This window comes from Sphaerodactylus townsendi, linkage group LG12, assembly GCF_021028975.2.
Source record: "Sphaerodactylus townsendi isolate TG3544 linkage group LG12, MPM_Stown_v2.3, whole genome shotgun sequence".
In the NCBI taxonomy this organism is placed as follows: Eukaryota; Metazoa; Chordata; class Lepidosauria; order Squamata; family Sphaerodactylidae; genus Sphaerodactylus; species Sphaerodactylus townsendi.
In genome coordinates this window covers 30,798,413-30,823,178 of record NC_059436.1, presented here as the reverse complement: position 1 = coordinate 30,823,178, position 24,766 = coordinate 30,798,413, and the positions used below count along the sequence as shown (strand labels likewise).

General features: G+C 49.0%; 1 protein-coding gene across 1 annotated transcript in view; it reads right to left on the bottom strand.

Annotated features, from left to right (window-relative positions):
- LOC125441689 (cytosolic purine 5'-nucleotidase-like) overlaps positions 1 to 20,877 on the bottom strand; it is a 33,845-nt gene extending 12,968 nt beyond the window's left edge. The window contains 6 exon segments of the mRNA XM_048512482.1: positions 561 to 652; positions 8,913 to 9,008; positions 10,198 to 10,315; positions 13,554 to 13,627; positions 20,328 to 20,509; positions 20,511 to 20,877. Coding sequence (XP_048368439.1) covers positions 561 to 652; positions 8,913 to 9,008; positions 10,198 to 10,315; positions 13,554 to 13,627; positions 20,328 to 20,509; positions 20,511 to 20,624 — 676 coding nt within the window. The 5' untranslated portion in view covers positions 20,625 to 20,877.
- Positions 20,878 to 24,766: the final 3,889 nt, after the last annotated feature.

The window sequence follows — 24,766 nt, the reverse complement described above, 5'->3', positions numbered from 1 at the left end:
GGCAGAAGGGTTCCATTGAGCAGGGCCAGCTTTGGAGAACAGCCTCTATCAACAGCAGACAGAGGAACCCAAGCAAACAGCTATTCTTGCATCAGATTGTGACTTCTTTCAGGTATTATGCTAGCATTGTTACTTGTGTTGTCTGTAACTATTTGAGTTATTTGATTTTGTTAGCATGCTCAGGTAAAGAGGGTATTAAAAAATGTAAGGCATTCCTCCCCAAAAAACTTCCTTTCTTTCAGCTAATGCTTTTCTGACTGTAGCAGTCTCCTGTTTTGAACTAGCTGTTTGCCCCTAAGGAACAGCAACGAGGTTCCCTGTGAGCATCTGGATCTTTGCCAGTTTATGTTTTGTGCTCTGACTGGAGTTTCTTTTCTGCAAGGAGCTCCATGGGAAGAAGCACCGTACCAAGTGCAGGGAAGGTTTCTGTAGCTGAGGACACACTTGCTCAGAGATGCTCACAGGAACCCACATTTGGGGTGCCCGGGAGTGTCCAGGCTGCTTAGACTTTGCTCACACCAAGAAATGCTCCCTACCCCACAGGTCCCTTTTGCACATACCTGTCAGGTTAAATAAAGTGTTTAGGATATGAAAGCGCTTCATGTCATCCCTCTGTATGAACTTGTTTGGATAAAAATTCCAGATTTCAGCCCTGGAAGGGGACAAAGTGAAACACATTAGAGTGGAATGAAGAGCAAGGGAGAAGGTCTCTGGCTGAGATGCCACCTTCCAGCCCAAACGGCTGCTCTTGTCTCCTCATTCACTTCCAACCCGTCTGTGACAAGCCCCAGACCTGTTTCCCTGCCCCTGCCCCTCTTAGGCTACCAACATACACAGAACAAACCCAGCACCTCCTTGGTCAGCCTGTGGAGAGCCTGCCATGGGCTTGGAAGGATGGCTATTCAAAGCCACAAAAACAATCTTGGGCCCCACCAGGCAGTCCTAACTTAACAGTAGGGCTGCCAACCTCCAGGTGGTAGCTGGAGATATCTCAGGGAACAGAGATGAGATCACCTGGAGAAAATAGCCACTTTGGAGGACGGAATCAATTATATCCTACTTAGGTTCCTCCTCTCCTCTCCCCAAACTCTACCCCACCCCAAAATCTCCAGGTATTCCCCAACCCAGAGATGGCAACCTTCCTTTGCAACTTTATCTCTCCAGCATTCCAGCACTATCCAGTCACCTTGGGGGATTCTCGGATATTTGGGGGCAGAGCATGGGGAGGGCCGGGTATAATGGCCCAGAGAGCCAAAATAACAATTTTCTCCAGGGGAAATGGAGGTCATTTGTAATTCCGGGAGAACTCCAGGACCCACCTAGAGGTTGGCAAGCTTATGCAAAGCCCCTCTTGTTTGCTCTTCCCTGCCAAGAAAGCCCTTGACCTCTGCCACCACACCGCCTTTCCCATGCTACATCTGCAATGACACCCATTTCTTTCTTGTCCAGAAGAGTCAGTGCAGGCAAGCCAAGTCTCCAGGCTGAGCCTGCTACATGAGCCCAGAAAAAGGGATGACTTTCCCTATGCCCTTGGCTGGAATGTCCCCTCGGGGCTGGGAGCAATCAAGGGGGAGAGTGTGCCCATATTTCCCTAAATCTCCTGAATGTTTTCCTGTCCCCTGGTGGCCCTGCGGCTCAGCTACAAAGCCAGCTTCTCAGCTGTGCCTGCAGCTGCCCAATCACTCAGCCCCTTGGGCAGCACACAGGAGCCGGTAACAATAGCTCTGTCCCTTGTATAAAGAAACACAACACGGGCTGCAACTGCTAAAAATAACCGTTGGAGGAGAAACTGCTGGGGCATCCCACAGGGTGGAAAAGGCACAGAAGAGCAGACTGGACCATGAACATGAGGCACAGCGGGGCTGGCATGGAAGGTATGTGCCCAACTTCTGAATTCCATTCCTCCTCCGACCCTCCCAGGTTTAAGGTATGCCCTTGCCTGAGAGCTGAGCTGAGGTGTATCAGGCTCCGGACCAAGACTCACACACTCTCAAGCCCTGCCCAGTTGGAGTCACCCTTTGTCTATCTATTTATTTAAAAAACCAATTATAACACCACCTCTGCTCAAGGTGGCTTGCCAAATAAAGCAAGATAAAAATGCTACAGACATAAAATCATTGAAATTTAGCAACTGTTGAAAAACCCAGCCAATATCCAAAACCCCATCCTTATCCATTTAAGTAACTGAGAATTGGCTGCCAGTGTTGAAAAATATTAGAGTCAAGACAGTGTCTAACCAGCTCCACACAAACATAGGATGGCTATAGACAAAAGAAACAAAGGCCAGGATACTTCTATTCAGATGCTCCCACCAGTGACCTTGCTATCTCAATTGTTACTCCCATGCTATAGACTTCATTGTTACTCATACTTCTATTCAGATGCCCTCAACTATTGACCTGGTTGTCTTCTTTGTTACTCACAGACAATGTTTTTTCACCCACCCTGGACACTCCAACAGGTATATATACTCCACTTGCTTTCCCAACATCAGATCCTCTGAAGATGCCAGCCACAGATGCAGGTGAAACGTCAGGAGAGCATGCTGCTGCTAGAACACGGCCATACAGCCCGGAAACCACACAGAACCCAAACTAACTGAAAATTACTTAAAGTCTAAAGGGAATTAAAAAAAAAAATTATTTATGACTTCTGTATATGTTTTGTGAGTGGTTTAACTGTTTATTTAAACAATTGTTTGCTGAGAAGAGCAACCGTGCAGCAAGTAGAACTTCACCAGCAGGAACCAGCAAAGACTTGAGGGAGGCAGTTCATTCCCCCCCAAACCCTCTCTTCTTATTGTCGAAGGCTTTCACGGCCGGAATCACTTGGGTGCTGTGTGTGACTCGGCTGTATGGTCAGAATTCTAGCAGCATTCTCTCCTGACGTTTCGCCTGCATCTGTGGCTGGCATCTGTGGCTGGCATCTTCAGAGGATCTGTGGCTGGCATCTTCAGATCCTCTGAAGATGCCAGCCACAGATGCAGGCAAAACGTCAGGAGAGAATGCTGCTAGAACACGGCCATACAGCCCGGAAACCACACAGCACCCAACTTCTCTTCTTACTTCCTTATCTACTTCCCACCCAACAGCCAACTTACCTTTATCTGCCCCTTTGCCTTCAACTTCCCCACCACATTGGCAGCCTCTACTAGGACAACTATGTCCCAGGTATGCAGTGCTAGCCAGGTCCACTTGCATGATAGGGAGCCCTCCGAGGTCAGTGGGGGGCACATTACTTTCCACTGTACCCCCTTCCCCACATTATTTCCCCCTTCCCCTCTTCCTTGCAACATTCTCTCTTTCTCAGCCATTCACCAACCTACCTTTTATCTACCTCCCATCTTCAGCTATATTTATTATTTAATTAATAAATCCCAGAGGCATAATAGCTCATTAAAACCCAGATCCTAAAACACATGGCTGCCTAAATGGTCCTCCCAGCAGACCCCGGGAGAGGAGGCAGCTGACAGACACAAAAGTAGGAAACCTTTCTTATACTGAACAGAGAAGGCTCTGGGTGACCTGTTTTAGGAATGGCATCTCTCCTCCCCCATCCAACTGTTTTAACTGCAAAAATCCTCCACTGAATCTTCCCTGAGTCTCCCGCTAGCCACAAACCTTAAGCCGGAAGGACAAGATGAACTCCAGAGAGGCCAGCAGCGGCTCTGTGCCAAGCGATGGCAGAAGGAATGCTCGGCTTTCGGACAGTAAAGATGACATTTCTTATAGCAGAAACAATCTGATCAGCAGCAGGCTAAAGCCCTCTTAGCAGGATTTAGCATCATGACAGCAGCTGGGAACTATCCCCCACTCTCCCACCCCCAGCCCACACCTCCTGCTCAAGCTATTCTCAGCCTGCCACTAAAACAGCCATCCTCAGAGCCACCGTCACCTCTGTGGGCACTTTCGCACATGCAGAATAATGCACTTTCCAGCCACTTTCACCAATTGCTTGCAAGTGGATTTTGCACAGTAAAATCCAGCTGCGAAGCGCATTGAAAGAGGATTGAAAGTGCATTATTCTGCATGTGCGAAAGTGCCCTGTGGGAAAACGAAGCCTCAGCCCAGGCAGGGGCTGCAGATGTTCAGCCTGTTCTACTTGGTGCTTGGAGAGGGGCATCCTTTACAAATGCTGCTAGGAGGCGTAGGAGGTTAAGAGCTCGTGTATCTAATCTGGAGGAGCCGGGTTTGATTCCCAGCTCTGCCGCCTGAGCTGTGGAGGCTTCTCTGGGGAATTCAGATTAGCCTGTACACTCCCACACACGCCAGCTGGGTGACCTTGGGCTAGTCACAGCTTCTCGGAGCTCTCTCAGCCCCACCTACCTCACAGGGTGTTTGTTGTGAGGGGGGAAGGGCAAGGAGATTGTAAGCCCCTTTGAGTCTCCTGCAGGAGAGAAAAGGGGGATATAAATCCAAACTCTTCTTCTTCTTCTTCTAAAGCAGGAGTCATTTGACAGAGGGAACTGGTGGTTCCATCTCTCAGGTCAGGAGGCAGCAACTTCCTGACACAAAGCAAGTCACACGACCACCACTACCAATACCAAAACAGACATAACTCCTGTACTGGGCTTTTGTTCAAAGGAAATATTTCAAATCAATGAAGCTAAACTATCAGTAGCGTTGCTGTAAAGGTTTGGCTCATGAGGAGGTAAAGGTTTGCTGTAAAGGTTGCTGTAAAGGTTTGGCTCTGCATCACAGAGACATGGTGGAATGAGGAGAACCAGTGGGATGCTGTTATCCCAGGAAGGCTAGGACAGGGCGTATTGGGGGTGGGGTGGCCCTCTACATCAAAGAGAGCATGAGTACATGGAAAATAGACAGGAGGAGCTGGTTCCTCTACAGTACTGTGAATATGTTTCCAGGGGTGAAGCATGGTTTAACATTAGGAATATATGATCGTCCCATTGAAGTGCACAAGAGGATTCTGAGGATGGAAAAAAAAAAAAAAATTAGAGAGGCCAACAAAAGCAAAAATAAATGCAATGGAACTATCCCCATATAAACTGGAAAAATGCATGTTCAGGTCATGAGTAAGGAGAGGGCGGTTCCCTGGATATGCTAAATGACTGTAACTTAGAGCAGATGGTTGTAGACCCAACCAGGGGAGATGTGATCCTAGATCTAATTCCATGTGGGACCCGGGACTGACCTGGATGCGGGAAGTCAGTGTTGTTGAGGCGATAGGGAACAGCTGACCACAATGCTGTCCAATTGGTATCTCTGCATGCAGAACAAGAGTGACAACTACTAATGTGGTTACGATGCATGCCTGAAAGGGAAATTTCTCTCAAGATGAGGGGGGGGGATAGTCTTGGGCAGAAAGCTGAAAGGGAAAATCAAGAGAGCCATCCAAAAGGTGCTTGGAGGGTTATTTAAAAACACCGTCTTAAAAACTCAGCTGGAATGTGTTCCATATGTAGTTGGGAAAGACAGCGCTGGTCCAAAAGAAAACCACCATGGTTAATAAAGGAGGTTGAGGGAAATTATTAGGAAAAAAAGATGTCTTTTAGAAAATGGAAGTCCAACTTAACTGATGAAGAATACCAGAGAGGAGGCGATGGTGGCAAAAGAGAAGCAGAAGTTAGCTGTAAAGGAGGCAAAAAAAAGGATTATGAGGAACGCATGGCTTCGAACATCAGGACTAGCAACAAACAGTTCTTTAAGTACATCAAAAGCAGGAAGTCAGCTAGGGAAGCGGTAGGGCCATTAGATGATATGAAGGAACAAAAGATTTACTAAAAGATGACAGGGAGATTGCAGAGAAGCTGAATGAATTCTTTGCATCTATGCTTCACCCTATAGAGGAGGTGAGGAAAATTCCTGCAACCAAGCTTCTTGGCGAATCAGAGGGAACCATGAAAGTGAGTGGTGAAACAAGGAAGAGAGTTCTAACAGCCATTGATAAACTAGTACCAAATCCCCTGGACCAGATTGCATTCATCCAAGAGACAGAGCTCAAGCATGAAATTACATGGTATGTTCTCACATTAATACAGCTTATCCCTGCCAGCAGAAACCATCCTGAGAGACTGGAGGATGGCCAATGTCACACCAATCTTTAAGAAAGGGTCTAGGGGGGCCCAGGAAATTACAGACCAGATCAGTTTGACATCTGTTCCTGGTAAATTGGTAATGAATCTATCATTAAAAGATAAAATTATTAAACATGAAAAACAGAACCTGCTGAGGAAGAGTCCAGCATGGCTGTAGAAACAAGTCCTGTCTTACCTGTTACTTTGAGGGTGCTTAAACAGGCATGTGGATAGGGAACCAGTGGACATTGTCTACTTTAGGATTTCCAAAAGGCACGACAAAGTTCCCTCACAGAGAGACTGTTGAGAAAACTCAGCAGTGAGAGGGCAAGGGAAGTCCCTCCCTATGGATTAAAGCATGGTTGAGGTTGAAACAAAGGGTGGGTATAAATGGGAAGTTCTCACAATGGAGAGATGTAGGGAGTGTGGGTATCCCCAAGGATCCGTTTTGGGACCAGTGCTCTTTAACTTATTCATGTGACCTGGAAGTAGGGTGAGTGGGTAGTGTGGGTAGTAAGGATTTGCAGATGATACCAAATTATGTGTAGGGTGGTGAGAACCACAAAGGATTGAGAGCTCTAGGACCATGATAAAGTGGGTAGGTGGGCTAAGAAATGGCAAATACAGTTTAATGTAGCACATTGTAAAGTGATGCACATAGGGGCAAAAAAATCCAAACTTCACATACAAGCTACACAAAGGGTCAGTGCTATCAGTCACACAGACCAGGAGAGTTTAAGTCTTAGTTGATAGGTTCCATGGGAATGTCAACTCAATGCATAGCGGCAAGAGGCAAACTCTATACAGGGATAATTAGGAAAGGAGTTGATAATAAAATTTCTGCGTCTTGCCCTTATATATAAAACAGTGAATTAGAGCAGCACTTGGAGTACTGTGTTCAGTTCTGGTCGCCACATCTCAAAAAGGATATCGAAGAGATAGAAAAAGTGCAGAGAGAACAGGGATGAGTGAAGGACAGAGCACCTTCCTTGTGAGGAGAACTGCAGCGTTTAGGACTCTTTAGTTTGGAGAGAGGAGGCATTCTGAGGGGGGATATGATTGAAGTCTATAAAATTATATGCATATGGTAGAAAATGTTGTGAGAGAAATTTTTCTCTCTTTCTCCTAATACCTACCTAGAACCAGGGGGCATTCATTGAAAATGCTGGGGGGAAGAATTAGGACTAAAGGAAACACTTCTTCCATAGTGTGATTGGTGTTTGGAATATGCTACAGGAGGTGATGGCCACTAACCTGGATAGCTTTAAAAGGGGCTTGGACAGATTTATGAGAATTCAAGTATAGCTGCCTGTCTTGATCCTCCTTGATCTCAGATTGCAAATGCCTTAGCAGACCAGGTGCTCAGGAGCAGCAGCAGCAGCAGCAGGCCATTGCTTTCACCTCCTGCATGTGAGCTCCCAAAGGCACCTGGTGGGCCACTGCAAGTAGCAGAATGCTGGACTAGATGGACTCTGGTCTGATCCAGCAGGCTAGTTCTTATGTTCTTATGTTCTTAGGTAGTGGTTAGAGCCATGGTGGCGAATCTATGGCACTCCAGATGTTCATGGACTACAATTCCCATCAGCCTGGCAGGGGCTGATGGGAATTGTAGTCCATGAATATCTGGAGTGCCATAGGTTCGCCACCACTGGGTTAGAGTGTTAAACAAAGCCCTGGGAGTTCTTGACTCGATTCCCTGAGCAGCTGCAGTTCTCGCTGGATGACTTTGGCCCAATTGCTCTCTCTCAGACAGACCTACTGCGTAGAGTCGTTGTAAAGACAGAATGGAAGAGAGTATGCTACCCTCAGCTCCTCAGAGGAAGAGCAGAATAACACTGAAGAAGAGCAGAAGAAGAGTTTGGATTTATACCCCGCTTTTTTCAATCATGAGGAATCTCAAAGCAGCTTACAAAACTCCTTCCCTTTTCTCTCCCCACAACAGACACCTTGTGAGGTAGGTGGGGCTGAGAGAGTTCAGAGGGAATTATGACAAGCCCAAGGAAAGACAGGCAAGACCCAAATGGGAGTGGTCAATCTCCCACCACCTGCCACTGTTCCCTTAAGATGTCCTTTCTCTGGGCCCAAGAGCAGTTGCCCCAAAGATGCAACAGTTCAGCAACAGACTGTCCAGCTAGCAGCCACAACAGATATGCCTCCACAGCATGTGTGCCAACTCTGTATTAGGAAGTATCTGGAGATGTTGGGGTGGAGCTTGGGAGGGCAGGATTTGAGGAGGGGGAGGGACCTCAGCTGGGTATAATACCATAGAGTCCACCTTCCAAAGAAGCCATTTTCTTGAGAACTGATTTTTGTTGCCTGTGGATCAGTTTTAATTCTAGCTCTTCAGGGCCTACCCAGGTGGTAACCCCTACTCCCCAATGACTTCTGATAGCTCCCAATAGCAGAGATCTCAGGGATGTATAAGAAGCAGCAATGCCAGGCTGGCTTAGCCAGAGAAACAACTGCACAAAGAAACAGCTTCTACTATTGATCTTCAGCATTCCGTGGGAAGGAGCCACGTGGTGTAGTGGTTAAGTGCTTGCATTGCCACTCACACGGTCAGGAGTTCGAGCCCCCTGAGGGTCAGATATTCTGGCAGCTGGCTCATGGTCAACTCAGCCATCCATCCATTTCTTGGTCGGTAAATGAGTACCTAGCTCATAGCTAGGGGGTAAAGAATAGCCGGGCAAAGCAATGGCAAACTACCCCACAAAAACGGCTTGCCTATAAAATCACTGCTCGCAGTGGTACCCCAGGGTCGGACACGACTGCAGGGGAAACTTTACCCTTATTCTGTGGGAACCTCAAAAGCACATGCTTGGAGAATGGTAGGGGAATGAATAAAAACATTCTGCTTGCAGTTACAAGGAGCACTCACCCTTTGAGGAAGCGGAAGCCATGTGCACACACTAAGAGGTTTCCATGGGAATCCACCTTCAGCAAATTCCCATACAAGGCATCAAATACCAGGCCCCTGAGGAAGGAAAGAGAAGGGTCAGCAAGCAGTCTCTTCAGGCGGCAGGCCATGGATGTCTGTGGAAATGGAAGGGCCATTTAACCCAATGGGCAAGTTACTGGCGGATCACTGGAGGAGCGTAGCAGCCGGGAAGAAGCACAGCCAAGCTCCACCAGCAGTGCAGGAAGATCTTCAACAGCATGCATGATAGGTGTCAGCTCACCCATTGCCTCCTCCCACACTGTCACTGGAGGAATGGGTCAGCCAACACCCATCACTGGCGTGGCTGACTGAGTCTGAGCTGAGTGGCCCCTGCAGTGTTGGCTCACAGAGCCGTAGGGAATGCTCAACTTGGCTTGTTCCTGGGACATTGAAATGTCCCGGACTACCTGTGGATGCTTTTTTGATAGACAGCCCTGGAAATGTTACTGCTGTCTCATTTGGGTCTCAGGGTACTGTCCAGGGCAGGGGTCGGCAACCTTTACCACCCAAAGAGCCATTCAGACCTGTTTTCCATGGCCCTGAAGGTCTACCGAGCTGGAGAGGCAGCCATTCCAACCCACTCTGCCCGACTGAGCAGGCAGCCGCCTGCTCCGTGGGGCACAGGGGGATGGCAGCTGTGGGGATAATAGAGGGGGGATGGCGGCTGCTCTGGAGGGACACGCCCATGCTACCCTCTGACCTCTAGGGGTCAGAGGGCAGCGTGGGCTTGTCCCTCCAGCCCTCCAGAGCAGCACTGGAAGGAGAGGTGAGTGGAGGGGACACAAAAAGCGGCGCCCTCACACACGGAGCCGCCTCCGGTTCGGCCCCTCCACTCACCTTTCCTTCCAGCGCTGCTCTGGTGGGATGGAGGGACATGCCTACGCTACCCTCCAACCTCCAGGCCAGGTGGAGCTGCAGTATAAGGCTGAAAGAGCCGCATGCGGCTCCGGAGCCACAGGTTGCAGACCCCTGGCCCAGGGGAACATGTGGGGTCAAATGTCCCCGGGCTGTGGCCATTTAGTCACGTAGGGGGCGGAAGATCACCCCCTCCTCCTTCCCCTGTGATGGTGACTTTGAGATGACCTGGTGCAAAAAAAATGTTGTTTGGTCGTGGTGGGGAAGGGTGGCCACCCATACGGGGGTGGGGGGACAAGGGGGAGGCTGGAAAACTCAGATTTTGAACTGGACTACATTTTCCCTAGTTTCGCCTCTGGATCTCCCTTACCTGGTAGGGAAAGTGGGATCGTATTTGTACTCTAGGATCTCATGGGGGTATCCAATGGAAACCAATTGCTCCAGCAGGAGTTGAAAAGCCAGTTCTTCATAGTCTGGGGACTTGTACACTGTAAAGGCAAAGAACGAGGCCATTAGATGGGCCTTCTATTCAGGGGCATCCAGTTTCTCTCAGTCATGTGAACACTGCTGTCCAGGCACAGAGGAAGTGCAGCTAGTCTTGTGCTGGCTGTCAAATATTGCAGTATTGCCTTCTTGGGGTTCCCATGAGACTGTTCATCCCTCACATGAGATTAATCTCTTTTTTGTCACTATGAAACAGCCCCCCAAAATTCAAACACAAAATTCAGAAGAAGAATACAAATCAAACCTTTTAGGCAAAATTAAAACATTGACAGTCACATTTTGCATATGAAGTCCAGATGCCTCTGGGAGAAAATGTAATCAAAAGTAAAGCATAAAGAGGAAGTCTTAACATTTCATTGTCGTCAGTATGTAGTGCTCAGGGATATACTGCTCTTGAACAGGAAGGTTCCATCACAACAGACCCAGCCTCCACTTATCTAACCCTTTCTCGCTGCTTTAATAAGGACAAATGTTTTATGCCACATGTCATTCCTAGTAATAGTTTCTATATCTGTTACTTCTTTATTTTTAAAACTCTGTTTACATGCTCTGTTGCTTCATTTAGACTCTCACCTTCTTCTGAAGAGCTCAGGGAAGTATATGTGGCTCTCTCACACATTCTGTCCTCACACCAACCCTATAAGGTAGGCTGGTCTAAGAAAATGACTGGTTCAAATACATCTAGTGAGCTTCATGGCTGAATGAAGATTCAAATTCAGAGCTCCCAGGAAATTCTAGCCCATTACACTGAATTCAGTGCATTTCACTCCTTTTTAAATCATCATAGCTGTAATATAAGTGAACGACAACTGTGACATTCTAAGCACAGTTATAGCTTTCTAAGTCCACTGACAACGCTCTCTCACTCTCACTCACACGGTCAGGAGTTCGAGTCCCCTGAGGGTCAGATATCCTGGCAGCTGGCTCATGGTCAACTCAGCCATCCATCCATTCTTGGTCGGTAAATGAGTACCTAGCACATAGCTAGGGGGTAAAGAATAGCCGGGCAAAGCAATGGCAAACTACCCCACAAAAATGGCTTGCCTATAAAATCACTGCTTGCAGTGGTACCCCAGGGTTGGATACGACTGAAGGGGAAACTTTACCTTTGAAGTCCACTGACAATAAAGTTAATCACTGTTAGCTTTCCGCACCATGAAGGATTATGAGGAGACCAACAGAATCTAACAGTCTGTTAAATATTGACCTGGCCATAGTTAGGGGTGCTCTGATAACCTTCAGAACTAGATTGCTGGGGGGATGTGTTTGAAAAGTTCTTAGAAACATCAACAAATCCAGAATTGTATTTTATGGATTGTATTTTAGTAATAGGTTTATGGCAATAAAGGCTTCTTCAAATGAGTGTAATCCAGAATACTGTTGTGTACCTCTTGCCTAAGTACAATTCTGATGCAACTGCATTCATTGCCATTTGTTCCCAGCTCAAAAGTGTTGCTTTTTGACCTCTTAAAAAAATTAAAAGCATATTTGTTTCTCAGAAAAGAAACCACAGCCACAAAAATCTTAACAATTAAGACAGGGTTTCTCACAAAGGAATTTGTACATATAAACCAACAAGCAAGCAGTGGACATGGGGAAGCAGCTGGGAAGGGAGGTGCAGAACCGAGGGTAAGCTGCAGGTGCCATTTTATGAAGCTACACCTCTGTAAACAAGTATTGCTAATCAAATAATACCAAATACAAAACTAGGCCTCCAGGAGCAGGAAGTGCTATCAAATCACAGCAGACTTATGGCCACCCCATAGGATCTTGCAGGCATGAGATGAGCATGTTGCCATTGTCTGCCTCCGCGTGGCAATCCTGGACTTCCTTGGTGGTCTCCCATCCAAGTACTAACCAAGGCTGACCCTGCTTAGCTTCCGAATTCTAACAAGATCAAGCTAGCCTGAGCCATCTACGTTAGGGCAAAACTAAGCATATAGTAATTAATGGTTTAAATGTAACAGAATTGACTGTTGTTTTAACAGTTTTCATTATTGTATTATATGTTTGTTGTGAGTCGCCCTGAGAGTGCGAGATAAATATAAACAATAAAGAAATATAAAGGAGGGGGAAAAAAATTTTAAGCGCTTGACAACTCAGTAACAGTACCTATCCAAGAAGAATCCATCTTCTAAGTCAACCTAATTATCAACACTTTTATTAATAAATACGACTAACCATTTTATTCAATGAACATAGCAGACTGTGGCCTTTTGTTCACTTACTGGTTGCGGCACAGCTGTTTGCTTTGTACTGTGGTTTTCGCATGGTTTTCTGTTTGCGCCAGTCCGATCCGCCATTTTGCCTACCTGCTGTTTTCCTTTCATGCCCGTGCAACTTCCCTGCGGGGGAGATTGTCTGCTGTCTTTTGGGGGATGGGGGGAGATGCCTGCTGTCACGTGCGTGCGTGCGTGCGTGTGTGTGTGTGTGTGTGTGTGTGTGTGTGTGTGTGTGAGAGAGAGAGAGAGAGAGAGAGAGAGAGAGAGAGAGAGAGAAGGCAGGGAGGAACTAGAAAACCCAATGCATCCTAATTATCATTGCCTTCCCTGTGAATATCCCAGAATGTCTGAAAGAAAATCTTCTCCAGCATCGCCTGAAGAGGTCAGCCCTGCTTTTTGGGTCCTCACTAACACAGGTTGTGTGTGGGAGAAAATTACGGGGCCTTTCTGGTGGCAGCAGGAAGATTATGGAATGAAGCATGACTGGCTCCCTCAAACCTGTCTGTGGAATTTACTCCCACAGAATATGGCGACAGCCACAACCTCAGATGGTTTTAGAAAGAGATCAGGCAAATTCATGGCTGACAGTGATGAGAGCTAAATGGAACTCCCACATTCAGAAGCAACCTATCTCTGAACACCAGTTTCTGAGGAACATGAAAAAAGAGTCACTTTGGCTTCGGTGCCCTATCTGTGGGCCTTTTAGAAACTGGTCACTACTATGGGAAACAGACGCTGGATTTCCTTGACTCTCGGTCTAGTTGGTTCTCAAATTTGCCTCACACAGATCAGATGGGCCACATTATGTCGCAAGATCGACGTCTGGTTGCTTCAAGTTTAATTACAGAATCAGAGCAAGGGTCCAACGGTCTCTGAAGGGGAACTGCCCATGTGATAAAACTGCTCTCCAACAAGGAACAGAGGTCAGCCTGCCGTAGAAAATCCCCCCTTTCCCTTCATGCTGCTGTCGGAGACGTTGAGGTTTCTGCCATTTACTTACTTGCTAGTGTATAGTCCATATCAAAGCCGAAGCACTTGATCTTCTCCAATGCCAGGCTTCGGTTCACAAAGATCCTGAAAAGCAGAGGACACGATGAGGTAAGCGTGCGAAAGGGGCACTCTGGTCCTGTCCTACAGCCACTCGCCTCCCTCATTAGGGGCTCAACACCAGTGACGCCACTCTCCTTTGGCATCAGTGCAGCCCCAGTTTCATGATCTTTCCGAAGGAGGACCTTCTCCCTTGCCTCTTTTCTGTGCCTCATTTTCTTCCTCACACACACATACACACACACACACACACACATACACACACACACAATGCTTCTGGTGCTCCAAGCTGGAGCATCAGTGTCTTTCAGATGTTTAGAGGGACTTGGCTTGCCGGATGCTGGACAGAGGAGGGGTGAACAGAGAGGCTGTGTAATATTATCATTGCTCCAGGGCAGGCTATGTCAACAGGTTTCCCATTACCAGGGATTTATGAACTACGAAATGAAGCACTTCTGTCGCCCAGTTCCCTCAACCGAGTGAATGCAACATCTGCCAACAAGTTCTTGGAGGAGAAGATCCGGAAGACTGAGCTTAAAAAGTCAGTCCTGATACGCCAACCAGCCACTGATACTCTGCCACCCACACACAAACCATAACAGCAGACGAACTCCGCTCTTCTTCCAACACCCGCTGGCTCTAGCATGCTGGAGCATGCCGGGTTACCACAGACAATTCTGCCACAAGTATCTGAAGTATTTTCTAATTATGTTTTACGATACCACGAATCACGATTGGGAGCCTGCAATTGCCCAACCTACGCTTGCAGAAAGACACAAACCATATTCTATCCCCTCCTCTCTTCTCCTCCACCCCTCCGTCCCTCACGGTCTCCTCTGCAAAGAAATTGAGGCAATGGGTCTTTCGTTCCAGTGATTCCACACCTGTTCCCCTGTGGGGTCTGTAGGAATGCTGCCCTGGAGTTCAAGAGGAACCAGGAGACCTTGTCAAGGGGAGCCAAAAGCATGCAAAGCAAGCTCCCCCCAAAGTAGTGCCACATACACACATTCAGAGGCCAGAGGCCAAGCACAACACATCTGGAAGCAGTTTGGGAACCCCTGCAGGCCTCTTTCAGTCACAAGAACCACAGGAACTGCACATATCTGGCAAACTCGGACAGTTTTCCCTGCTCAGGGAGTACTCCGGATCCAAACTACTGCCTGTCATTGCTAGAGAACATTTTGTGAAGCCTCCCTGCTAACCTAGCAACTCTGGCCCCAGACAGAGGGAGGAGAGAGGAGGGTCTGCATTGGTGAAGAACCCCGTCTTCCCAAACTGTCATCGCAGAGGGGCAGTTCACTACGCAGAAGCAATCAAAGCATCCTACGGCTTGAGTGAGCATTTCTACAGATGGAATCTACAGATGACTTTCTCAGCCTCCTTAAAGGTCCATGTACACACCCACCAATGTCAGTCCTAGGGCCCCCTTGTTTCCCAGGAACCACCTTCTTGGGGTCATTTGGAGCAACAGGGAGGAGTAAATGTGGAAGTTGACCTCCATGGGCAGAAGAAGTTCCATCTACAGAAAAGCCGAGATGAATCCAGCACTATTGTGGGGCAGCCATCGAGTGTACATGTTCCTTCAGAACCTCAGATTAGAGACGGAGAACATGCAGTCCATCTCCTGGCATGCTCATGCTATGATAAGGTGGCTTTACAATGTCTTAGTTCAGTTCTCTTCTGCTTCCTGCCATATTCCTCTTCTCTAAAGAAACCTCACACTGGATATAGCCAGAAAACCAACCCCTGAGTGAATCTGCCTCCAAAAGCTTCCTGTCTTTCTAAAGGAATCTTGACTCTACACAGTTTGCAGATGAATGGCCTTAAGATTTTGGCCTGATGGATGCACTCTTGTGTCATTTGGCTGGCCTTAATTAAAACAATGACATGGCTTTGGTTTGGATCCTTGACGTTTATCATGCCGGTTCTCAACTTCCTATCTAGAAACATCAAGTTGTTGACCCTTCAAGAGGTGAATGAGAAGAGGATAGTAGGGGGGGATTGTGTCAGTGGCGTAGTGGTTAAGAGCAGATGTACTCTAATCTGGAGGAACTGGATTTGATTCTCCGCTCTGCCACCTGAGCTGTGGAGGCTTATCTGGGGAATTCAGATTAGCCTGTACACTCCAACACACGACAGCTGGGTGACCTTGGGCTAGTCACAGTTCTTTGGAGCTCTCTCAGCCCCACCCACCTCACAGGGTGTTTGTTGTGAGGGGGGAAGGGAAAGGAGTTTGTAAGCCCCTTTGAGTCTCCTACAGAAGAGAAAGGGGGGATATAAATCCAACTCTTCTTCTTCTTCTTCTTTGTGTATGTGTGTGGCTCAAAGAAGGCCTTCGATTACTTCATTACAGAATCAGTTCCTTCCCACTGACTACTTCAAAGCTTGCATCAAACTTCAAATTCTGCCCAACAGACCCTTGTTTAATAAAGCTGTGTAATACTACGGCTAAGGTCAACTCTAGCTAGCTTCAAGTCCCTATTCTGCTGTGAAGCTTGCTTCACTCACGATAAGCCTTACCTACCTCACAGGTTTGTTGTAAGTATAAAACAGAGGAGGGAAGAATGATCTCCTTGTAGCAAACAAATCATTTTCCCCATCCCCTTTTTTCTAATAACTGCTCACATTGCATTGCTCCATTGATATGACATTGTCAGGGACACACCAGTATACCCAAGATCATCTCGTGCAGTCCTCTGCATTCAGCGTGGCGTAAGCATATCTGAAATTGCTTTTTGCTCAGCTGTGCTTTGGATGTCATCTGCCATTTTGGTCTCTGAGTACCAGAACAGTTTTTAAAAGTCTGTCTCAGATACGGCACCATCTGCTTTTCTTCCTCCTCAGACAAAAGCCATTCAGGCTCTTTTGAGTTTTTCGTGGTGAGCACGAGGTCTGGATTTTATTTTATTTTTTAAAGAAAATCTTGCCATCTCATTTGCTTGTCAGAGCTTCCAGTTGCTGTTTTAGAGGCCCTGCAGGTTCCTAGATGGATTGTACCCAGCTCCCTTCTACTGTGCAGCCCCAGCCAAAGGCTGCCAGATGTCCCCTTGCTGGTCCTGAGATCCAGCTGTGTCCCAAAACTCTCCTGGTCAAGACACACTGGTTACTACCTCAAAGGAAACCTGGGAAGTGGAAGGGGCTCACAGAGATGACTAAAGGTGTGGAAATGCTGATCTCAGACAACACACCAGGTTATTTCATCATCCCCTGCAATTTTCTGGATGGGGCAAAGATTTTGTTATCTCTGCTATCAGCATTTGACAACTGCCTCACAGCCACCTTCACAAACTCCGCTAATGAAACGCCACCCACCTCCCCTTACAAAGCCTCTGATTGGTCTCTCTGCAGGGCAGTGGCTTTCTGCACTCAGGAATCCCCTCCCTCCCATCCAATGAGAACAGGGGGCAGGAATGGGGTTTTTCCAGAAGCCACCTGGTTGGCTGAGCTCAGGGGAGGAGGCCCTTGGCTGGAAGCCAGACAAGTTGTTCTTTTACATCAGGCGAGTACAAATAGTTTTGTTCTTGTCAGTGGATCCATATTCTGCTCAGCCTCCAAAACTCTGGAATTTGCTTTCCATGTATTCGTGTTCCAACTTCTGCAGAAATTCCCTGAAAGAGATTATCCTGTTGGATCAGCATCAACTGGACCTTTCCAGTTCACTGGTTCCCTAGACTGTGCAGAGCTCCATGGCCAACAAGACAGTCCCTGCTCTAACATGTTGCCACTCAAGTAGCCAAAAGAATGATAATGCAGGGGAGAAAAAAAAGTTATAATTTCTCAGCCTAACCTGCTTCACAGAATGGCTGTGAGGATACAATGGAAGAAACGAGAACCGCAAATGCTGCCCTGAGCTTTCTTGAGGAGAAAGGGCAGGATAAAAATTATTAGACAGGGAAAAAAATGTCAGTTGTTTGAAAACTGAGGAACTGAGCTACCCAATGACCTCGCCAAGCCAAACTCTTCAGTGCCAGCCCCATACTCCTATGCCATCTTGGCCGAGCAGCACACAAAATATGACATTAATATCCAGCAAAGTAGATGCAACTCTCTGGCCTCTCCGCAATTCTCCTTGAGCCCAGGCACATTTGGAAAGGTTGTAATTCTCAGGGTTTCCAGAGGAGCTTTTGGCCAGAATTGGCAGATAATCCAGATCTCAGCAGCTGTGATTCTAGAAAGTCTTTGGGAAAGGTAGGCGTTGGTCAAGCAAAATCTTATTGTTTATGGATGATTCCTTAAAAGCATGGGTGGGCAGTTGTGGCCCTCTGTGAGTGGTACCAGAGGCTCGCAAAAGAACTCTGCAAATTATATAACATTTGACAAAAAGTGCTGAACTTAAAAGCTGGCTGGAGGAGGACACAGCAAAAACCCACAGCCATGGAGAGGTGTCTCTATACCAGTGGTGGCGAACCTTTGGCACTCCAGATGTTATGGACTACAATTCCCATCAGCCCCTGCCAGCATGGCCAATTGATGGGAATTGTAGTCCATAACATCTGGAGTGCCAAAGGTTCGCCACCACGGCTCTATACGGATCACATTGTGCCGCAATCCTGTGCAATGCAACATACCAATGCAGCATTAAGAAGTGAAATCTGCAAGGATGAATGGGCAAATGTGTTCTTCTGACCGATTATCGTGAATATATCAAGCATCCAAGGATGCAGCCAGCCAGATAAATGTGAAAAGCCCCAAGCAGGCCATTCAACAGGGTTCAAGTGGTATCTGAGGAAAGCAGCATCTGCTAAGCTACGAGGTTCTCCTGGGGTTCCCCACTCAGATATGAAGCCAATCCTCTCAGGGTGTGAATGAGATGAAGTGGGTCCCCAGTTCCTACTGTCTGATTTGCAGTTCTCAGGTGCAGTTCCAACCTGAAAAGAGGAACCAACTCCACATTCATCGAATATACCAGAAAAGACTGCTGAACTGTGAGTATGCTAGCCATGGGATATGCCAGACATTTTACTAGCCATTGTCTAGGCCAGTGATGGCGAACCTTTTAGAGACCGAATGCCAGGGGCGGAGCAAGGGGAAGCTGCGTCCGGGACACGCATGCTCCCTGTGCCCCTGCCATGCCACCGTCCGCTCCCGTCCTGCCCCGGAGTGCCCCCAGAACGCCCCGGAACATTCTTGCCACAGGGGCATGCACCCAGTGCATTGTGCACTCCTTGCCCCCTTGGCGCTATGCCACTGCCGAGTGCCCAAACTGGGACGACAGTGCGCATGCCCACAAAGAGGGCTCTGAGTGCCACCTTTGGCATGCATGCCACAGGTTCGCTACCACTGGTCTAGGCAGACCTTGATCAGACAGTTCTAGGTAGCCCACTCGGCACCAGCTCTGAATACCCAGGTTGGCTTGCAGGAAAAGCAGAGAAATAAAGCAGCAAAACAGAACACTGAGGGAAGGGGGCCTGTAGAGGCTGACTCTGCCCTTTGACCTGGGCTTTGCAAACTCCCCTTCTGTTTTCTGGCTACCCTGGAATACTTGGCTAGTCATGACTGATGGCTCATGATCCCCAGTGGGCTATTCTCAACCAGCTACACACTGTTACCAGGTGGTTTTCTCAGAAACTCCCAGCCACTTTCTTTGTGCCCTTCTCTTGAGTCTATACACGGGCCTCAGCCTCAGCGCCCGAGACTGTCCCAAGGCAAACTGCAACCCTTAAGAGGCAGCGAAGGAACAGAAGAGGCGCTTTCCATTGAAGCCAGCAAAGGAGACGCCAACATGAAAGAGCCAAGGCCAGTTATTAGAGCAGAAAACCGGCTTTTGATATGGAAATGGGCCTTCAAGCAGAAGAAATGAACACGGCTCCCTGCTGGGACCAAGCAAGAGACCTCCTGCACCCCAGCAGCATTCAAGGAGGGAGGAGCAGCAGCAGGCCCGCAGCGTCTTGGTTGCTGGTGACATTGCAACACCAGGAGATGAGGATGGCATCCAGGGAAGGAGTTCTCAGGTGATGAGCCCAACACAGACGCATCCCACAGGGGCCGGGGCTGCTGCTGTGAGTTGGAGGGCCAGCCGGCTGGGGCTGACCAATAGGCCAGTGTGAGCACTTTGGGACAGCTACAGAGTTGTAGCCTGTTGGCTCTTCTCTGCACCCATATTTCAAGATCAGAGTCAGCCCACCAGCACCCTGCTAGGAGCACTTAGCTAAGTCCAGCCTCTCCATTGCCGGGCACTCATAAGCAGCAGCAGCAGCAGCCTTGGGGAGGGAGGTCAAGGGTCCAAGGGTCCATTCAGTTGCTAGCTCCAGCTGCTCATCTGCATCCCTTCAACTTTCCCCTCCTTCAACTGCCTGCTCCCCCCCCCCCCTCTAAACAGCCTTGTTTGCTGGAGGCTTCTCCCTCTGCCAGTGCCAGGAGATAACCTCTGTCCAGAGATCCCAGCTGCAGGAAGGATGTGGGGGGGAGAACGGTTGGGTCTTTGGTGCTTCCCATCCTATGGCTGGGGCCGTGGGGTAAAGTGCGACTGGATGGGCAGGCTTGGCCAGGAGTGAGGGTTGCAGGTGCCCTTCCTGCGCTAACCCCAGGCCTTCAGGACCCCCCTCCACCTGAACCGCTGGATGCGAGCTGAATAGCAATGAGACGGTTCTCCTCCCAGCGCCCCAGAGGTGGCGTCCTAACTTCGCCGTCCAGGGGTGGCCTGAGAGACTCCCAAGACCTACGGCGGCGGCGGCGGCGGCCCAGCGTCCGGCAGCTGGCTTCTGCCCCGTGCCCCCCTGGCCCTTACCGGTGATGGTAGTCCCGCTTGACCGCTGCCCGGTGCTCGGCGTGCCCCCCGTCCTTGGGCTCCTGCGGCGCGCCGGGCTCCATGGTGGCGGGCACGGGCTCCTTGGCGATGCTGCCCATCTCGCGGCTGGCGCTGCGGAGTGGAGGGCGGCCGGGGCTGGCTGCGAAGAAGAGGCGGCCCGGGCTGGCTGCGCGAGCGATAGGCTATCAGCCCTGCCCAGCCGACGGTCCCCTCCCCTGCCCCCAGCCCCTCGGTAGGCTTCCCGCCTCCTCCGCCTCCTCCGGCGGCCCGGCCCATTGCGGAGCTGCAGCCAACTTGCAGGGCTGCCCCCGCCCGCCGCCGCCGCCGCCGCCTCCTCCTCCTCCTCCAGTGCAGACTCCAGAGGAGTCCCTTGCAGGGCCCGGGGCTTCGCTCCTCCTGCCGGCCTCCTCGCTGCAAGGGCAGCTCCAGCCGCCCCCGCCTGCCTGCCCGCCTGCCCAGCCTGGCTCTGCTGCCTCCTCGCTCGGCCTGACCCGGCTCGGGGGAGACGCGGCAGCTTGGAGCAGGCGCGCGGGGGCGGAGCGGGCGGAGCCTCGCCGACCCGGGGATTTGGGGCGGGGGTGGCGCTCGAAGCCCGACTGTCGCGCGGGAGGAGGACTCCGGGGTGGACGCCAGCGGCTGGTGGTCGCACCCCACCTCGTTCATTTCCCCCGAGACCAACAGCAAAGAGGCTGGGGAAGAAAACCCCCTGCACAGGTGTCAAACTCTCGGCCCTCCAGATGTTATGGACTACAGTTCCCATTATCCCCTGCCAGCATCGTGCAGGCAGGGGATGATGGGAACTGTAGTCCGTAACATCTGGAGGGCCGCGAGTTTGACACCCATGCATGCATCAACTCCCTTGTGCAGGGATCTGCAACCTGTGGCTCTCCAGATGTTCATGGACCATCAACCCCTTCCAGCATGGCCAATTGGCTCTTGTGCTTTCCGCACGGCATGCTTATAACGAGTTGCAATCGTCATCAATGAATTCGTTTTCCAATTATCAAGAAGAGAAACGAGTTCATTTATAACGATTGCAACTCCTTATAAACATGCTGTGCGGAATCCACATCTGCTTCAGGCTGTTGAGCAGCAAAGTGTTGCTTGCCAGAGATCAGAGGCTCCCTTGGTCTTGACTGCAGGAAGATTTCTTCTTTAGCTCCTGAAAATGTCTGAAGAACTATGTTCAGAAGACAGATGACAGACAGCTTGGTTGGAGTGTCACTAAGATCTGGGAGCCCCATGCCAATCTCTCACAACCTGGCCTTCCTCGCAGGGTTGTTGTGAGGAATGAAGTAGAGAATGATATTGTAAATTGCTTCAGGTTCCCAACTGGGAGAAAGTTGTTTTTTAAACTGAAATAAATGTAGTTAAAGGGCTGGTGCATTACACATTTGCAAGTCATTCAGTTCAGACTATATATACTCGAGTCCTCTAAAAGTCCTGTGTGAAATTGTTGTTCTACGCTCGTGAAAATATTCTCATGTGTCCCTGCCTTCCTGAGCAACATGCAAGGAACGCTACAAAGTTTGGTTCCCTTTGGCCAAGACAGACTCGCCTTGGGAGGTCTATCCATTCCTGTACAAAAATGTAGGGTATGTTGTGAAGGAAGCAGCCTTCTGAGAACAGACAACATCCTGCCTCAGATTCCCAGAGGGGCACACTCTTCGCACAGCTGTGTTCCAGTGTTAGTTAACTCCAGTTCCCAGCATTCATCTCTTTCTCTGACTTTTGCCTCATACAGCCTGCACAGTCCCAGAGCCCAGCAGCCCTAGCAATCTGCAGTTTGTCACGAAAACAGGCCTCCTGACTAGAATCTTTTAGTAAGGAAGGGGCAGGTAAATAAACCAGTGCAAAGCATTCTTAAAACTACAATAATAGGAGACAGAACTCTGCTTAGGATAAAACCGCGCGGCTGTGGCAAAATCTTGCTCTTTCAGAATTCTTGGAGAAATGTCAACAAATGGGTCGTTCCCTTCAGACTTCCAAAACGCTTTCAACAAAGATCCTCACCCAACATTCCTAAGAAAAACTTAGCAGTCACAGGATCAGAGGAGAGAACCAATCCTCTTACGGATTGGTAGCTGGTTGAATAACCAGGAGGCTAAGGGGAGGAGTGGAGTCAGACACTCCGGCTGCACCAGAACGGAACTGAGAGGGAACTGTGCTCTTTAATGTGCATAAAGGGGATGGAAAGAGGGGCAAGCGGTGAAGTTGCCTGGTTTGGGGAAAGATGAAAACCTAAATAGATTGTCAGGGGCTTCCAAACCATCTCTCCATGCTGGGAAAGCAGGAAATCACGTGGCAAGTGAGGTTAAGATAAGTGAGGGCAGAATCATAGAATTGGAAGAGACTCCAAGGGCCATCAAGTCCTTGCAAGGCAGAAACACACAATCATAGCACTCCTGAGAGATGGCCATCCAGCCACTCTTTAAAAACCTTGAAAAAAGGAGACTCCACCACACTCCGAAGTAGTGCATATATACCTTGATGGGTGAGGTTATCCAGGAAAGAATTTTGGCGATTGGTCCAGTGAAAATGGCAGCCCAGTGCAGTGGCTTTAAGGCAGATTCTATTTATTTAAAAGCAACAGCTAGCCTATGATGATGTTAGATTTCATCTCTTTCAGGTTTCCAGATATGCTTCTCTTTTTTCAGCTATGATGTAGGTCAGTGGTGGCGAATCTATGGCACAGGTGCCGGAGGTGGCACTCAGAGCCCTCTCTGTGGGCACGTGTGCACAGAGTTCGTCATGTGGGGGGCCGGAAAATCACCCCCCCCACACACACACACATCTAGGCTGGCCTGGGCCATTGGGCACGCCGTGTAGGTAACCCTGTTAAGTGCTGTTAAACCCCACTGATTTTCATGGGAAGAACTAAAGCACAATCCTTTACCAGGGAGTAAGCTCAGTTGCTGGCAGTGGGGCTTGCTTCTAAACCCTTCTGAGGTCGTGATTCACCCATTGGAAGCGTTGCACGGTTGCTTCAACTCTAGGCTCAGAGCCACTGTGACAAAGCCACCTACTACCACCAAGCTTACTCCCGAGTAACGCGCGCCTTGGAGCCAACTGTTTTTTCTAAACTAAAACCTCAGTATTCAGGTTAAATTGCCGTGTTGGCGCTTTGTGATTAATAAGTGGGTTTTGGGTTGAAATTTGGGCACTCGGTCTCGAAAAGGTTCGCCATCACTGATGTAGGTGATGTTATAAATTTAGTAGCCAACAGTGCAAACCTTACAGTGGCTGTATCTGTAGATATGGTTGGGATAATCCAGCCCTACCTGCACAGGATTGCCAATTCTGGTCGAGAAATTCCTGGACATTTGGGGGCACTGACTGGGAGGAATAGAGTTTGAGGAGGGAGCTCAGCCAGCATATGATAACACTCCAGGATTTCCATTTTCTCCTAATTCGGTGGTATACCACAGAGTCCACCTCCAAAGCTTGTCATTTCCTCCAGGAAAGCTATCTCTTTAGTCTAGAGATCAGTTATAATTCCAAGGCCCGGGTGGAGGTTGGTAACCCCAGCAGCACACAAGGGACTGAAGCCATGCTCTTAACAGAGTTTCTGAGTTCTGCATGATGCAAACTTTATGGTCGTCGTTATTGACATCCTTATTCACATTTAAAATTTAATTGCATCTCAAGGAGCTGGGCAGTTAGAGAGAAATGTTCAACAACTACTTAATGCCATTCTCCTTAATGTAGCTGTAGTGTAGCTGGCCTTTCCCTTCTTTGAGATGCAGGCAGCCTCTACAAACTCAGCAGGTTTTCCAAGGGCCAATGTTCCCTTGGCCCTCTGCCCACCTGACTGACCTCGCACAGACAGGGCTCTTATCACTGCTGTTTGGACAGCAAATAATGAGTCAGCACCAGCTAGAAAGTGAAGAATTGGGGGGGTGAAAGAGCGTGGAGGTGGGACACACAGCTCTTGGGGAGTGGGGGGGATTGGAAAGGCTCGTGTGGATGACTCCTGGGGGAAGGGCTGCCCCATTTAACACCATCAGCCCTGCCTTGGCATGACCAGACGTCAAGCAGGATCAGAAGCTAAGCAAGTGGACTGGCTCCGAGTGAAGCAAGAGTGTAGGAAATGTTCAACCAGATCCTTTCCAGGAGTTGAACAGGGCTGAGGTCAGGTGCTGACAAAGGGCCAGCACAGCATGAAAGGGGCGCAGAAATGGCTAGAGATTTAAAACTCACTCACACCTAAAGTTGCCAAATCCCAGGTGGGAGCTGGAGAGCCCCCAGAATTCCAGCTGATCTCCAGACGACATAGATTGTGTGTTATTTTAATGCATTATTTATTTAAAACATTCCATTTCTCCTGGAGAAAATGGCTGCTTTGGAAGGAAGGTGGTATGGCATTGTGCCTTGCTGCGGTCCTTCCCCTCCCCAAAGTCCACCCTCCCAGGATCCAT